At 45.3% G+C, this 17,428-nt stretch overlaps 1 protein-coding gene across 1 annotated transcript in view; it reads right to left on the bottom strand.

The window, feature by feature from the left end:
• Positions 1-1,937: 1,937 nt before the first annotated feature.
• The window catches only part of LYPD1 (LY6/PLAUR domain containing 1), an 83,572-nt gene continuing 68,081 nt past the window's right edge, over positions 1,938-17,428 (bottom strand). Inside the window, exon 3 of the mRNA XM_035008161.1 lies at positions 1,938-2,196. Within this exon, the coding sequence (XP_034864052.1) occupies positions 2,132-2,196 (65 nt within the window). The 3' untranslated portion in view covers positions 1,938-2,131. The remainder of the gene's footprint in view (positions 2,197-17,428) is intronic.

The following is a 17,428-nucleotide window of genomic DNA, read 5'->3' as shown; positions in this document are numbered from 1 at the left end:
ATACCCTTCTGGAATGTCAGCCGTCCTGTTGGGGAGAAGGGATGCAGATAGCATGTCCTTACTGGCAGTCTCTTCAAATAACAGAGAGTAAAGGCATTTGTTTCACTTAGATGACACCCCAGAAGAAAACCAAGCATTTGCTTAGTGCACTCAAATCACTAGCATTTGGTCAGGCAGAGAAAGAAGCAACAGATCCAGAAAATCTCTTGGAAACACTGTGTAGTGGGCTGATACTGTGGGGATTTTGCCAGGCTGAGTGTGTGGATCTTGCTAAACGCTCTAAAGGGCTAGGCACTTGGTGTGTAGTTTTCCCCCACTGGATGTGTGTTCTGCCTATATAATTCAGTTGAAAAGTATCTGGTAGTCATAGGGAAACTAAAGTCAAAAGGTACTAGGAAATGATCATGGAACTTTCTCTACCAGTCTACAGGGATGGAATACAGGGACTCAAATACTATGGACCCACTAGGCAGATATGTCCTCCAACTCGGAGTCCAGAAGAGGGCACAGTGGATAGCTTTGGCTCCTTTGACTTTGTTGTTCCATGGTGAGAGTACTAAACCAGCACAGCCCTGCTGAGCTCAGCTAATGCACCAGTAACAGTCAGTTCCTGAGACTGAGCAGGAGGACGTTGGGGTAGCAGACCTCGCAGGACAAGCTTTCCAAGGGCTGGGTAGCCTGCTTTGCCACCAGCTGGCCTACAGTTCAAAGGCAGCAGGAGGAGTTGGTGGCAGTCCCTTGTGGGGCTGAGAATTCACTTTCCTTGCTGAATTTGACCTTATCTTTAGTGAATATCTAGGGGGTACTGGTTGGTGGATACAGATCTTTTTAAGGCTTATATTACTTGAGGCATTTATTTCCATGTATTCATTCAGCTAGTTCTGTTTGAGGATGGCTTGGCGAAGCCTAATGGTTCTCAACTCTAGCTGACCTGGAGCATTATCAACGTTTTTTTGTTTGTTTGTTTTTAAAGATGGTGCCCAGGATCTATCCCCAAAGTTTCTGATTTGGTTGGTCTGGGGTGGGTGTCTTATTTCAAAGCAATTGGTGGTGGTGGTTTTTAAAGATCCCCAATTCTAATGTGAACCAGGGATGAGGACACTGGTAAGGTGGAAAGCACACGCGGGGGCCCAGGACAAAGGGGTTCCGGGCTCTAGAATTCAGGTTTGCCGCTCATAGATGTGGGACTATGGAAACATGGGGCTGCTCCTCTGTAAAGTGAGGGGTGGGTTAGATAGAAGTCTTCAGTGGACATCAGAATTCACTGGGGAGCCTGAAAATGATGTAGAAGCTCTAGGAAGGCTCAAGTCGCCTTTGTTGAGGGGTGGGAAAGGGCTGGGGGGCTCAATGGGTGATGTTGGGCCACTGGACAGGCAGGCTCAGAGGTCCCTGCAGGCTAGAAAGTCTAGGACCCTGTGATTTCAAAAAGCAGCACCTTGCTTGTGTGGGGACCCAGACATCTAGCAAGTCCTGGTCCTCAAAGCACTAAAACATGGTTGGCACTTGTGCGATACATGGAGGACATGGGGGCACGGAGAGAGCAAGGGACAGGCAGCTAGAAAACAATGCGGGTCTAAGATGAAAAACCACTGAAGTCGGTTAATAAGGAGGCAGGAAAGCTGAGGGGTGATGTCTACACCATGTACACATCTGCATGAGATGGTTTACTGGAAGACAATGAGTTCCCCATTTCCACTGAGAGCTCTTAAGGATCTAAGTTGTAACAGGAGCAGAGGAAGAGGCTCCCGCTGAGAAGGGTAGGACCGTCTTCAGAACACTGTTTTTAATAGCCTTCCAAAGGAGCTTATGGGTTTTTTCCCCTATGAGACCTTAGAAATAAAACTTTTTTAAAAAGTAGAGGGAAAAGGTCTGTTTTTCCTCCATATGTCAACATGTTTCTGCTGACCCAATATCAGAAGAACATGGTGAAACATTTGTTTTGACATTTATTTTTTTCAGGAACATGGATGGCTAAGTTGTTTTTCCATTCTTCTCTCTCCCCTGGTCTGCCTCTGCAACAGTTTTTGTGAGGCGAGTGGATGAAGGCTGGAGGTGCTGTGGTTGGGGAGAAAATTTCTCTCTGTAGGGATGAAAGCTCCATTTCTGGACTGCTTGGATTCCAGCCACAGCATCACAGACCAAACCAGGGGGTTGTTGGCAAATCACTCCATCCCGTAGAGGTCTCAGTGTCCATATCTGGAGAAAATGAGGGAGCTATTTTAGGTGATCCCTGAGGTCCCTTCTAGCTCTGACCTGTACTCAGAAATAAATGAGCTAATTACTTCCAGGAGATGAAACCTAGAGACATGAGAACAAGGTGTTGGGATTAAACAGGAGAGCAAGATGTTGTAGTGGGGGTGCTGGCAAGTTGCCCAACCTCTGGATTTCTGGTGGGTTCAGGATTATAGGGCCATCATGTATGACTGTGCAGGTTGGGCCCTATGAGGGGGCCCAGTCAAGGGGATGGGGTTAGGTTGGACTCTAGTTCCAACAGCCCTTGCCAAGCTGGGCATGCTTTGGTGGCAAACTCCCCAAGGAGGTGACATTTAAGTTTACTCTTTTTTTTTTTTTAATTTAATTTTATTATGTTATGTTAGTCACCATACAATACATCATTAGTTTTTGATGTGGTGATCCACGATTCATTGTTTTTGGATAACACCCAGTGCTACATGCAGTACGTGCCCTCCTTAATACCCACCACCAGGCCAACCCATCCCCCCACCCCCCTCTCCTCCAGAACCCTCAGTCTGTTTCTCAGAGTCCATAGTCTCTCATGGTTTGTCTCCTCCTCCGATTTCCACCCCCTTCATTTTTCCCTCCTTCTCCTAATGTCCTCCATGCTATTCCTTATGTTCCACAAGTAAGTGAAACCATATGATAATTGACTTTCTCTGCTTGACTTATTTCGCTTAGCATAATCTCCTCCAGTCCCATCCATGTTGATGTAAAAGTTGGGTATTCATCCTTTCTGATGGCTGAGTAATATTCCATTGTATATATGGATCACATCTTCTTTATCCATTCATCTGTAGAAGGGCATCTCTGCTCTTTCCACAGTTTGGCTATTGCAGACATTGCTGCTGTAAACGTTGGGGTGCATATGGCTCTTCTTTTCACTACATCTGTATCTCTGGGGTAAATACCCAGTAGTGCAATTGCTGGGTCAAAGGGTAGCTCTATTTTTAACTTTTTGAGGAACCTCCACACTGTTTTCCAAAGTGGCTGTACCAACTTGCATTCCCACCAACAGTGTAAGAGGGTTCCCCTTTCTCCACAACCTCTCCAACATTTGTTTCTTGCCTTGTCAATTTTTGCCATTCTAACTTGTGTAAGGTGGTATCTCAATGTGGTTTTGATTTGAATTTCCCTGATGGCTTATCTGTTCACGTCTTCTGCCCGTTTTTTGACTTATTTGCTTTTTGGGTGTTGAGTTTGAGAAGTTCTTTATAGATCTTGGAAATCGGACAGCTATATACAGAAGAATGAAACTCGACCATTCTCTAACACCATACACAAAGATAAACTCAAAATGGATGTAAGCTTACTCTTAATAACAACATAGGTCTATCCCTGCACGAAGTACGGGTAAAAGGATACTTCTTAATACTGGGCTTGTCTGTCCAGGAATGTTGTCTGTCCACATCTGGCTCTCTTTCACTGCTGAGTCTCCCCAAACAAGGGGCCGTTCACACCTGTCTACACTTTGGAGACTCCTCTCTTGGCTAAGCAGAAGTCCTATCAAAAGGTAATTACAAAGAGTGTGCATTTGTGTGTGTATGTGAAATGGGTTATTGAAATCCACTAAAATCAGGAGCTATTCATCAAAAGCTGGAAATGTTGACATTCTTTTCAACCAACTCCTTTGATGCCTACAGCCTTCCAAGCAGTGAAGGCCCTGATTCATGCTCAGGACGAAGAAGAGACTGGTATTTAGGCCTCCTGTTTAAAGATGCATTATAGTGATGGAAGAGCATCGGGGGTGGGAAGAGAGAGAGACATGGAGAGATCGGCACACACTTGTGAGCATGGGCATGTGTGTAAGTGTGTGTATTTGTGGTGAGTGTGTCAGTTTGAATGAACTTCAAAATCCAGTCTAGGACTCCCCACATGCATATAACCTATCACAAGCAAGAACAATTGGGTCAAGGCCCTGTCCTCTAGCTGTGAGTTCTATACATTCCTTGACCAGGCAACTGGCCTCAAAGTTAGGTGCACTCATTCCTTCTTTTTTTCCATGTCAGGCAGCCCATATCTGGCACATGATAGATACACCATTAACACTTTCCAGAATGATTTGATATTTAAAAAAAGGAAGAGTCATTTCAACTATGGTAACTCTAAGAACTGCCTATCAGCTGCTATGGTTGTAGAGGGCATTCATTATCCTCAACAAAAACCTTCAAGTTCTGAGCTATAAAGACATGAAAGGCACTGGCTTTGGCATCCCAAGAAGCTGAGCCAACAGTCCTGGGGAGAGAACACAGCTTATACACAGAAGGATCCAATTAAACCCAGCATACAGCTCCGGGCTTGGTGCTGCAGACATAAAGATGAATGTAACTCCTTGCTTGAGATCTGCAGTTTGATGGCAGATAGAGACTTTTAAAGAACTAACCATAAAGCAGAAGGGTAAGTGCCTCTTATGTATAAGGTTATGTATAAAGTTTTGTGAACACATGAAGGGACCAAGTCTGTTTGGGCTGCTAAAGAAGGCCTCTCAGAAAATGTCCTTGTGAATTGGACTTCACAGGATGACTAGAAGTTTGCCAGGCAGAAAAGCAGCAGTAGAGAATTTCAGGCAAAGAGAATTAAAAGAAGACAGGACCTGTAGAAATGAATGGTGTTTGCAAAGTGGGGAGCTTAATGTAGCTGAAGCTGATGATACATAGCTGGGTAGAGTATAGAGGCCAAGAGATGAAATTAGATAATATTTATTGGGTGTTTAGCATGTATTGGGTATTGCACTAAGCACTCTACATGTTATTCATTTAATCTTCAAAGCGTATGATGTGGGTACCTTTGGACTCATTTTACTTTTGGAGAAACTGAGGCATGGTAAAATGAGTACTTAGGAAAGAAACGTTCCCAAGGTCACATAATTCGTAAGGGGTGGAGCTGGGATCTGATTCTAGGCAGCCTGAAGCCAGGCCTTGTGCCCTCACCACTCTGCTGTTAGCTTGTGAATGTTCTCGAAGTCCTGAGGGTTCTTGATGGGTAGGGTTATGGAAACATGGCTTCGGGGAGAAGAAGGCATCAGAACGGGGTAAATGAAGAGGAGGTAGGTAGGGGTAGGGTAAGAAGAGGCAGGGGGACCTCCCAGGCAAGGAGGACTATTGTGATCAAAGAGATGCAGGAATGAGTATGTTCCAGGGACACCAGTGTGGCCCATTGGTCCGGGCAGTGGCTCAGTTGTTCTTGGCAGAGACCAAATGAACATGTCAGTGGAAGTCCCTGAAGCATCTCTGCTCTCAAGAAAGGTCCAGGAAACTCTGTCTCTCTCTGGTCCTTTGCTTCAAACTGGCCTAGGAAGATCTAGGCTTACAAAGGAAGACGGAGGCCTGAAGGAAACCCAGAGGACAGTCTTCCCCTCCGTTCTGTGTGGTCTCAAAAATGTGTTTCCTACCAAGTGTTCCTGGGTAAGGACTGGCGCTCTTCGGCAGTGGCGTCTAATGAATCCAGCAGTGCCTTGCTCCCCATTATGAATCTCTGCGGGGTATTCAGCCTGCTGAACAGTGGAAGGTTCTAGCCGCACACATTTAAATAAGAGAGACATCAGGGCAGGGTAGCAGAGGCCAAAAGGAGATTGCTCCCCAGGTGAAATTGAATTTTCTTGGAGTTAAACTGAGATGCTGAGTTGTCTTTTTACAATCATGTTCATGGTCTTAGCTGTCACTTTCATTTAGCGAGCTTGTCATCTGTGCTCTGGCAAGCTGGCCTAAAGATGGCCTCCCCTGCCTGGGAATGCAAAGCCTCATCCCTGAAGAGCTGGGAGCCTGGGTGGTGCAGGGATTACATGAGGGACAAGCCCCAATGAAGGTCTCGTCTGCAACTGCTGCTTCCCCTGCCAGCTTCTTCTCCCCCCAACCTGGCCAAGAAACTGTAAAATCAAAATTATAACATGATACAGGAGAATAAGCATTCTGGTTGCACAGACAAGGGGTGAGAACCTATGTGGATGTAGGTGAATTACTGAACTCTTCCGTGCCTCATTTTCCTCCCTTATAAAATGAGCTTGAAAATAGTATTGATCCTAGACTCGTGGAGACGGCTAACTGAACTAAAACATGGGAAGTGCTTAGTTCAATGCCCAGCCAGAAGTAAGTCTTCAAGAAAGGTAACTTAAGACATGTATGATAAATGAGTCCTCTGCACGGGTAAGTAGGAAGGCACTTGTATTTCATGAGACCTGCCTGGCACCATTTCTGAAATTTCATCCTTTGCAATACATTCCTCGTCTTGAGGCATTGCCTTTTTGAGTCTTCTTTATAAAGTCACATCTGCTTGGGAGGGGTCAGTTCCAATAAGAGGTGGGAAGTACGAGGTCAGTACCATGGTGGGGACATGAGTTAGGTGAGGTGGGAGAGATCCTCACAGGTGGGGAAGTGAGACAACTGGTATAATTTGGTGGAGACAAAGGCCTGGGTAGTAGCATCACAGAGAGGTGGTTGCCAGGGCAGGAAGGTGAGAACAAGGGCTGCTGGGGGCTCCCCTTGTGGATTTGCTATAGGAGAAGGCATTGAGGCTTTGAACTGAAGATACCGTTGTAGGCCTTGAGGAAAGCTCCTCAGGGAAGACTCATGGGATGAGTGTAGGGATGGTCTGGGGAGCGGGTGTGGGGGAAGGTGGCAGCAAGGCTTTCTGTCTGTTGTTATGAGCGGTAAGTGCTTCTTTCTCTTCCGTGGGTTAACAGCGATGGTGCACAGGGGCTGATTTGAACGACATCAGAGTGAAAAAGGCAGCTGGGCTGAGTTGACATCCAGAGCCATGGCCAAGATAATCCAAGGCTGGGGCCTCTAGACTCTCGCCTTGAGACCTTGGACAAGTGCCTTCTGCTCCCTGGGCCTTTGTTCTTGTATAATGCAGGAGCTGGACGAAGGGCCTCCCACTGGCGACCAGGGAGCAGAGTGAACACATGTGTGCACCTCTCGACGGGCCAGGCACTTCCTGCCTCACTCAGCCTCAGGCGGAAGCTCACCCTGGTGCCCCGGCATCTGGCCTCACCAGGCACAAGAGTTGTGACCCCAGACTGGCCTGACCAGATGATCTCTGAGGCCCCTCAGTGCTCAGCTATGCCAACAGTCTATGCTTGACTAAAAGTACCCTCAGCTCTTAATTTTTGAGTTCTTCATCTGGGGTCCTCAGAGCCAGAAGGGATCATGAGACAGAATTTTGGTGGTTCGTGAACTTGGATAGAATAGAAGAATATCATATCTTTAATTTCATCAGTTTCTAATGGAGATGTAGCACTCACTTGTGTTCCCTCACTTACGATATAGGTTAACACACCACAGTTGTAGTACCAGTAGCTGCCACTCTGTCATCTATAGAAATCATAGGTATTTCCAGTTACAGTTGCCATGCCCTTGTAGGGTCCCCTTCTTCGCAAATAAGGGCTGGGCTGGTCCCATGCTTTCACCAACTGGGAATGTAGCAAAAATGACACCATGTCAGTCTTGGACTTTGCCTTAAGGGAGTTTGGCACCTTCCTTGTCTGCTTTTAGGGAGCCCTAAGAAACCATATAAAACATCTGGCTACCCTGCAGAAGAGACCAGTGGGAGAGGCTGTGTCGATAGGCCTTGTGGAGAGAGGGAGGTCCTGGAACTACCTGGATATAGAGAGCATCCTACCATTCCAAGGTCCTAGCTGAGCTCAGCCTTCCAGCCGTCCCCTCAAGATGTGAAAGATAGCTATCTGGAATATTCTAGTCCATTACAGCTCCCAGATGAATGTAGCCCCAACCTCCATCATGTGAAACAGAAGAACCACCCAGCCAAGCCCAGTCCATTCAGAGAATTATGGGATATGTTAAAATGGTTTTCATTTTAAGTCACCAAGTTTTGGGATGGGTTATGCAGCAAAAGGCAATTACAATAGAACCTTTTTAGTTTTACTGTACAGAACCTAAATTGAATCCCAAAATGTGCATAATCCATTTGATCTCCCACATTCACAAGTGTTTGATGTCCTTCCTGAGCCAGCAGGGTGTGCCTACCACTCAGGATTTCCAAAATGAAGACATGATGACAAAGTTCACAGTGGACTATTGGTTGGCAGCTACTCTTGAAGCCCAGCTGTCGTGCTGTTCAATGTGAGGAGTGCCTGGAACTCCTAAGACCTGGATACTTACCCCTTTCTTGAAGAAACAGACCCTTGGCAGCTAGGCTGTACCCTGACTTTGACCAGGAAAGCCTCTTAGAGGAGAGAAGACTTGAGCCTCACTTGGAAGCAAGGGCAAAATGGAGTGGTTGAGACAAGAAAGAAAGATACTTACAGTAGAAGAGCTATGAGCAAATTCCCAGATCAAAGCCATGCTTGTCAGAGTTCAATAAACTCTCTTTGGAGTAGAGGATTTGTGTTGGCCAGTAGAGAGCTTGCGTGGCGTTAGATCTTAGGGGTCTCAGGTGGTAGATTTTTTTAGTGTTTTCTATTGGTAGAGGAAGCAATGGAAGGTTGGGACAGTTGAAATTTAATAAGTATTTAGTGGATGCCCAATTTCTATTCTTAAAATCTGGACTATTCTCTCTCTCCTCCTGTCTGTGTTGAGCCATGAAGTCACTCTTGGGATCTTGGAGCCCCAACTTTCCTTCTGGAATCCCAGAATGTCCTTTGGGGGGGTGAATACAGGGGGTGGGGCCCAAGGACAGAGGATGCCACCACTCCCTTCCCAAGGCAATGGTGTGCCACCATCAGGGACATACAGTTTAGTGGGATCTTGCTCTGATCTGCCTGTGAAATTTTCTCTAGCAACTCCTTATCTGAGAAAGCTATGGAAAGGCTGGGGGTAATATGGATGAGAGCTTCCATGAGGAGCATGAAAAGGAAGCAAAGAGTGTGTGCATGCAAACATGATTTGGATCTTATTTTGTTTCTCAAGTATTGGCTTGCTCTGGGCTGTAGATTTTAGTAGGTGACAGTAATTGCAAAATTTGCAAGATGTTAGCAGTTTCGTTTTGTTTAGAAATTCTGGCTTGTCCTTTTCCTGTCCTTTGCTGTTTCTGTATTCATTCATTCATTCTTCATTCATTCCTCCTATGTTGAATGAACCCCTATGTAAAATTTATTGGGTTGACCAGAAAGTCAATCTCTTGCTCAGCCCGGAAGGAGGAAGAAACACAGAGTTAGAGTGGGAGGAGTAGGCAGAGTTGCTTTAGGCTTTGCAGGAAAATATGTGTGATTCTATTTCTAATTGCCTCCGGGGCCAGTCTGAGTGGAATTTGCCCTTTTAAAATGAGGCTTGTCTGTAATTTAGAGAACCTTGAGGGAGGTTCTCTCCTGCAGTCTAAAGTTATCCTTGAGGTCTGACATCAGCAAGAGGCAAATTTTATCTGGGGAAACAAGCCGCTCATCCAAAGGAGATAACAGCTGTGAGAAAAATTCCCCCAATGCTGGTCCTGTTGACTTATGTTTCAAAGGAGAACAATTTCAACATGGAGTTGCACTTTCCCTCGAGCTGCTGATAGAATAAAATGGCTGTAAGCTGCAAAAACTCTTTCAATATGGCATGTATTAAACCTTTCAGAGGTAGTGCTTTGATTTTTAATTTTACGCTCTTGGCAGGCAATCAGGGTCTTTAATCGAATGGAGGCCAGAGGGAGAATGTTTCAAAACAGTGAGGATCTTATCATAGTGTGCAATTAATGAATAATTATTAAAACCCCGAAATAGCTGGAAGAGAACGCGAGAGTTGGCAGAGCAATTCTCTGGTTTTAGGCCTATAATGAAATCTCCAGAGAGGAGAAATAGGATATACAGTTCCATGCAATTAAATCTTCCCCTGCCCTCCCCCCAAGATTAGCCATTTAAAGAGAAAAATCATGCCCACCACTTAAAAAGAAGTAAAAGTCACTTGCTGACAAGGAGGCAGTTGAGTTTAAGTATAATCACCTGCTGAAAATAAAACTAATAAGGACAACAATGAAACCCCTGCTTGAAATCAGTTTCTGCAAGTGGGCAGCAGAGTCGGGGCGTGTTGGGGGCCCCAGTTAGACCCGTTAAATTGTTGCACAGATTCACTGCGTGAGCCACACATGTCCCGCCTCTCACACAGGGAGCCCCCGCGCTCGTCTTCTGGACACAGGGTCTCCAGGCTTCTATCATTTCCAGGCCCAATTTCGTCAGCTCCTTGCAGTCAGGATCTCTCCTGTGTAGGTCTCTGTCCCACTGTTTTGCCGCAGCTCTAGAAGATCCTGTCATCTGTCAAAGGGCTGTTTACGGTTCACACGCCAGCCTGCCGAGCAGTCCTGTCTCCGGCTGTCAGTCACGCACGCGGGCTACCGCCTAAGCTGGTACAAATGACCACCGCTCCTCCGCACGCCTCCCACCGGAAAACCCGCGCGGCATGCACGCAGCGGGACCAGCCACTCGGCTGCCCCGGAGCCCCTGCTGGGGCGCGGGAGCGTCTGGGGTCAGCTGCGCAGCTGGGGCGGTGCCGGAGGGGAGAGGGTGGCATCGATGGACACTTGAGATGGCATTTTCCCCGCATGGGGTGGCTCGTTACTGAGCGCGGCGGTGCAGACCTGGGTTTTCCTGCTTGATCTCTCAGCAGCATTTCAGGAGGCCCTGTCAGCATCAAGGGGCCAAATAGACCTTGACAATAAACAGGTGGAGAGACAAATAAGCAAGGGTAGGGGGTGCTGTTGTTTAGGGAGCCAAGAGAGGATCCCCCCCCCCCCACCCAGTGTGCCACATGGTACAAAAGTGCCTGGGATGCTTTATTTGAAATTCGGCTGTGAGGGCACAGGGTAGCAGATAATGGATTTGAGGTCAGATGTGCTGTACTCTGCCCAGATGATCGGAATGGAGGTGCAAGGGGAGGGGTTCCTTTTTCTTCATTGTTAGCTGCATCCCTCCCCCAGTTTGTCAGGCCAAGCACTTTCTCTGGTCAGGATACTAAGAGCCACTCTTCACTGAGCACTTAGTATGTGCCGAGCACTGTGCTATGGGCTTCATGGACATTAGCTCATGGAAAGCTTTGAGAACAATGCTAGTCTCCTGGTTGTTACAGATGGGAAAAGAGCTTAGAGAGGTGAAGTCACTTGTATAAAATCCTGTAGTTAGGGACCAAGGGGTGCAACTGGATTTGGAACCTGGGTTCAGTTTAACTTCTAACTCAGTATTCTTAATCACTATTCTAGATGGCTTGTCTGGTGGGTTCAGCCTGCCCCTTGCAGCCTCCCTCCAGCAGGGAGCGCTCCTGGGGCATTGAATGTGAGCCAGCTCTGGGCTCCTTATAGTGATTTTACTTGTTCCCCTCATCCTAGGTCACACTCTCTGCAGCCCCCTCCTAGCTGGGGCCCCGCTACTACTCTCTGCTAACGTACCCTCTGTTCTCGATCTGGCAGGGACACCCTCAAAACCACTCTGCTGGGTTCTGTTTCCTTGTTCTATAGCTCCATCCCTTCCCCTGTTCCTCTCTCATCTCTACCTGGTCCCTGCTTGTTCATTCCTCAAGACTAATTTCAAACATCTCTTGCCTGGAAAGCCTTTCCTTATTTTGCAAGACTATGAGTTGAATTTATTGTGACTCTGAATGCATTCCCGGTAATGATCTGGTTACCTGCCTCCCTCATTCACTGGACTGTTTAATGAATGGGAAAACTTCACCACAGACCCTCTGTCAGGTCCGGAGACTCTAAATGCTTATGTGCTCCTTGTGGTTTATTCTTTTCTTTTGTTCCATGTTAACGGTCCAGAATGGCCTTGGCTTCCATACCAAAGCTGTCAAATCACCCAAATGTTCTAGACATAGTCATCATGCAGGAACATTCTGTATCAATTAAGAAAACATTAACTGCTGTAACAAACAACTCCAAAATGTATCATGGCTAGATCGAAGTTTATTTCTCCCTCATGTAAAACCCAAAGTGGTTGTTCCTGTTAGCAGGCTCCCCAGGTGATGATCCTTCTGGCTTGGGAGTCTGCCATAGTCAACACATGGCTCCCAAAGTCATTGAGCTCAACTGAATTAGGACGACAGAAGGGGAAAGAGTGTGGAATACTAAATGTGGGAACCTCCCAGGGCCAGGACTGGAGGAGATTCGATGACCTCTGCTTTCATTTCATTGGCTAGATCACATGGCCCTGCCTGACCTCTAGGGAGGCTGAGAAATGTAGCCCCTTGAGAACCGGTTAGCAGTGTCTGCCATCCTATTTACTTCACCACAGTACAGTCTGCAAGATTTTGAAGCACCCAACTTCCTGTGTTCAAAGTCAGGGCAAAGTGTCTCTTCTTAATTCCTTATGGGAGAACATAGCGCAGGAAAATCTGTCACTTTCAGCTTGCTCCACTGGTGGCTGCATCCTGTGATTTTTCTTTTCTGGCAGCCTGAAGAGCCGCAGAAGGACTCTTCTAGATTTATTCGGCATCTTTTACTTGGCTCTCAAAGATTTCCCACCATGCCAGGTGGTGAAGACGAATGGCCAAGTTGGCAAGTTGAGAGTAACTCAGGTAAAGTAACTCACTCTTTCCGCTTTGCTGTCTTCTAGAAGCAGTCTATCACTTGATTTAGTTTTTATTTCAAGTAACAGAGCAAGTGCGAGTTTAGGTGAGAAATTAGTAGCCTCAGAACACTGGGGAGAGATGAAATCATTTGCATGTCTCCGCTTGGGTCAGTGAAGTTTCTTCATCCATCTCTTTTGGTTGTTAAGACCAATTTTCCTCAGGGAAATTGCTCTGAAGGCGGCTTGAAGACCTACTGTATTGATTTGCAAAACAGGCACTTCTTCCAAGACATGGCTGAGAGCACCCCTCCTCTAAGAAACTTGATCTGACAATGTCCCTCTATCCTCAGGACACCCTGACTCCCTGTGCCCTCAGCATGTGGGACCCAAATTATACAGTGTCAACTACTGAATTTGACTTGATTTGTTTTAAAGTAATTTCCTTCTGTGGATATCTACATGTAGTCAACATCTTCTATCTTCCTTCCTCAGGGGCACTTAGTGAAGTGTTTAATTAGAGGCATTATCTTTTATCATGCTGAATCAATTAAATGCCCTTAGGACCCAAACTGGGCTTTTTGTCTACATGCATACTTATATTGCAGAATTATCAGCCTAAAGGCAAGCAGATACATGAGGTCAGTGTGCATTTCCTTTGCCCAGAAGCTCATCCAGCTCATGGTTGCTCTAGTGCCTCTTTATATCTATCCAGTGTTGCAATGTTCTGCATTGACCTCCCTAAATCACCATGATAAACTACAGGAGCTCAGGCCAGATCATTTTTTTTTTTGCTTTAAGACACCAGACTCAAACATCTTTTTCACATTCCTCAGCTTTCTTTCCTTACTAGAAATGAAAGAGTTTTCTCTCCATCTCAGGAACTTCTCCTAGACCCATGCATCTCTTTCCTCCCTTGTTCCTGCTCCTTGGACTCCTGACAAGTCTTGGTACCTCTCTTGACACGAGAGGTACATTTTTAATTATCTGACCCTGTGGTTTTAATCAGATCCCATTTCATTCAGTTTGTGCAAAGAAATCTTTGCTTGTGCCAGGCCTTGAGGTACTTCTATGCTTCCTTCTAAAAACATCTTTCACTTGGATCAGCAATTGTTCTGGAACTGATTTTTGTGTATGGTTGCAAGTTAGGCACAAGATTTATCTTTGCTATTTGAAGATCTAATAGATCAAGCCTCACGTATTAAAAAGTCCATTCTTTATCTACTGTTCTGAAATGTTACTTTATCATGAATCAGGTGACCATATATGTGTAAGAATATTTCTGGATCTTTTCTGTTTTGTGGGTCAGCTTCTCTATGCATGTACTAATATCAAGCTGTTTTAAGTATTAACACTTTATAATAGGTCACAATATCTGGTAATGTAAGTCCTTTATCTTCCTCATCTTCAAGATTACCTTGGCTATTCTTAGCTTCTTGCATTTCTATATATATTTTAGAATCAACTTGTAAATATCTACAAAATACCTGCTGGGATTTTGATCTCAAATTGATTTGGAAGGAATTTATATCTTTATAACATTGAGTTTCTTAATCCATGAACATGGTATACACACATTTTTTTTAGGCCTTCTTTAATTTCTTTCATTCGTATTTTAAAGTTTTCAGTGTAGAGGTCTTACCAATATTTAAAAAAAAAATTATTTCTGGATATCCAGTTTTTTGAAATGCTACTGTACCATTTTAAAGTTGACTTTGTATGCAGGGACTTTATGAAATTCATTTACTAATCTGAACAGTTTCTCCATAGAAGCTTTTGGATTTTCTGTATATGGTCATGTAGTCTGTGAATAATGAGACTTTCATTTCTTCCTCTTCAATCATTTTTACTTCTTGTTGCATGGGCTACCTGCTCTAGCTTTGTCATGCTCCAAATAGACATTTGTGCAAGAGTAACAAACATGTCTGTAAAACTTTAAGTTCTCTATTGTACATCAAGATTAGCTAGGTGCTGTTACATCCACCCAGAATACCCTCCCTATTTTGATTTTGCTTGGATAAAACTCATGTACCCTTCAGGTCTCAGCTCAAACTCTTCCTTCTCTAGGAAGACTTGGTCCTTCTGAGACTGGGTGTAGGGAGTGGGAATTGCCCATCATCTGAGGTGATAGAGCACAGCCCTTAAGAGACTAGGCTGAAATTGCTTGTTTGTGAGTTTGTCTCCTATGCTGAACTATATATAAGTCCTTCACGGGCAGAGGCTCTACACTGTTTATTGCTATATCACCATCACTTAGTACATTGTGTGGAATATCATAAGCATTGCATATATGTTAGCTTATCATCATCCTTATCTTAATCCTTGTCTTCCTCCTGCTCCTCCTCCTCCTGGATACTAAAGCATGGCTCTCATCAGTATCAGGGTCTATGGAAGTTGTTGAGTTATCCCTCTTCTCCACCAGACCATGATGTCCTCAGGACAAAAATCTTTTATGCTTCTATCCCCAGTGTTTCACACAGTGTCTACCTCTTTTTAGATACCTAACAGAGATGTGAGAAAGTGAATGAGTAAATGAATTGGTGGATGAGTGGTCCTTGCTATATGAAACTGAGGTCCATACAGAATGACTTGGGTAGCAATTTATGTTACTTGTACTTCAGAATTATAAGCCTAAAGCCTGAGCTCATGAGTTCAGTGTGAATTTTCCTTTGCCCAGAAGCCCCTCTTGATGTCAATTCTCCTCACATTTCTCTCCACCCATCCGGAATTGCAGTGTTCTGGGTGGCTTTCTTAAATCCTCATCTTTTTGTTTTTTTAAGATTTATTTATTTATTTGACATTATTTGACAGCGCACGCGCACAGAAGCAGGCCGAGCGGCAGGCATAGGGACAGGGGAGAAGCAGGCTCCCCGCAGAGCAGGGAGCCTGATGAGGGACTCAATCCCAGGACCCTAGAATCATGACCTGAGCCAAAGACAAACGCTTAACTGACTGAGCCACCCAGGCATCCCTTAAATCTTCATCTTAAACAACAGGAACTCCAGAACACTCAGGCTAGATATTTTTCATGTTCCACGAATCAATACTACTTGTCTTAATTTTAAAAAACCTTTGTCATTCTCCAGAGTTAAAGTTTGCTTTCTATCTTGGGACCTTTCCCTGGACCCACGCATCTCTTCCCTTCCTGGTTCTCCTTGTCTACCCCTCTCTTCACCCTAGTCTTGTTGCTTTGCTGTGTAAAAATCTGAGAGGTGAATTCTTAAGTTTTCAGACCCCATGGATTTAATCATATCTGCAGGGGCCTGAAAAGAGCCTGGGAAAAACCTATTTTTCATGATCTGTCATCAGGAACTGTGATAACTCAACCATAAGCTCACAACCCAGAGACCTCCATTGCACACATTTGAAAAACAGAATAAAGCTCTGCAGGGTGCTTCTCCAGAATACTTCATCTCCTACAGGGTAAGTGACTTTCCTTCCTTCAGTCTCACCTGGAGCCCTGCCACTTCTTTGGTGTTACTTTCAACTTGCATGTCTTTCTAGAAGGCATCATTGAACATTGCCTTCTCATCTAAAAACTCAGTGCTACCCCACTGAGATAAGTCAGGCAGCAGGATAGCTCCTGACACAGCCTGTGCTTTATTGGAGAGAGTAAGGCCTGGGATGTGTTAATACCAGCTGACTAGAGAATTGTAGAGAAGGGGGCAGGGCCAATTAATGGGAGATCTGGGCCTTGTAGTTAGGAACTCTTACTCCAGGCTTGCTAAGTCACTCATTATAATCATACTCACCCACCTCTCCTCTCACCCCTAAATAAGCATGTCTATCCAGGCAGGGCCAGCAGTTGCTTGCTTCTCCCTGAAGCAGTCTCACTATTTAACTCAAGCCCTGCTTTTTAGAAGTTCATTTAGAAGCCACTGTTTTGACCTGGATCCAAGTAGGGTAAGAGAAGCTGGGCACCTAGGAAGGAAAATTTAAGGAGACACTCACTCCCAGGTGCTGACTCTGCACTTAAACTGCCCTGAGAGTGAGCGTGCCTCCTTAAATTTTTGCCCTAGGCACCTTTCTCACCTCACCCCTTTTCTAGCCCCGATCTGGGCCCAAAGGTTTTAAGCAGGTATTCTTTCAATGCAGATTAACTAATCGTGGTGAGGTTGACAGGAATGCAGAAAACCTTCCCTGTGATCTTTCTACTGAACCCTGGAAGGTTTCCTGAGTCCTTATCTGCTCTCCCTCCCCCCCACCCCCATAAGAGAGCTATTTGTTGAGAGTTTGGTATAGGCTAGATTCTGGGCAAGGTCCTCTCTTGATTATTTATTCCCCCAACAACTGTGTGAGTTCAGTAGTGTTACCCAGTTTTGTGGATGAGAAAATGAGCTAGAAGAGGTTGTTCTTTGCCTAAGTAGGAAGAAGAAGAGTGAGAATGATAAGGACTCAGGAAACCTTCCAGGGTTCAGTAGAAAGATCACAGGGAAGGTTTTCTGCATTCCTGTCAACCTCACCACTATTACTTAATCTGCACTGAAAGAATACCTGCTTAAAACCTTTGGGCCTAGACCAAAGAATGAGATGTCCCCTTGGCTTTGCTCAATGAAATGTCACTTGACATTCAGTGCCTTGCTTGTGTCCTCCCCTCCTGGATACCTTTTTCTTCCTTTTCAACCAGCAAAATCCTGCTTCTGCCTCAAGGCCCTTTGAGCATCACCTCTCTAAGAAACTCTTTTCAGCTTTTCACTTTCCCCCTTACTTTCTGCGAAATGCAGTGGTTCTCTCTTGTCATGGGTCTTCTTCCAGTTTTGTGGGCTC

This window comes from Mirounga leonina, unplaced genomic scaffold, assembly GCF_011800145.1.
Source record: "Mirounga leonina isolate KUSES-001 unplaced genomic scaffold, KU_Mleo_1.0 Mir_151, whole genome shotgun sequence".
Classification (NCBI taxonomy): Eukaryota; Metazoa; Chordata; class Mammalia; order Carnivora; family Phocidae; genus Mirounga; species Mirounga leonina.
Note: the sequence above shows the minus strand (reverse complement) of the source record. Positions and strands in the feature narration are given on the sequence as shown.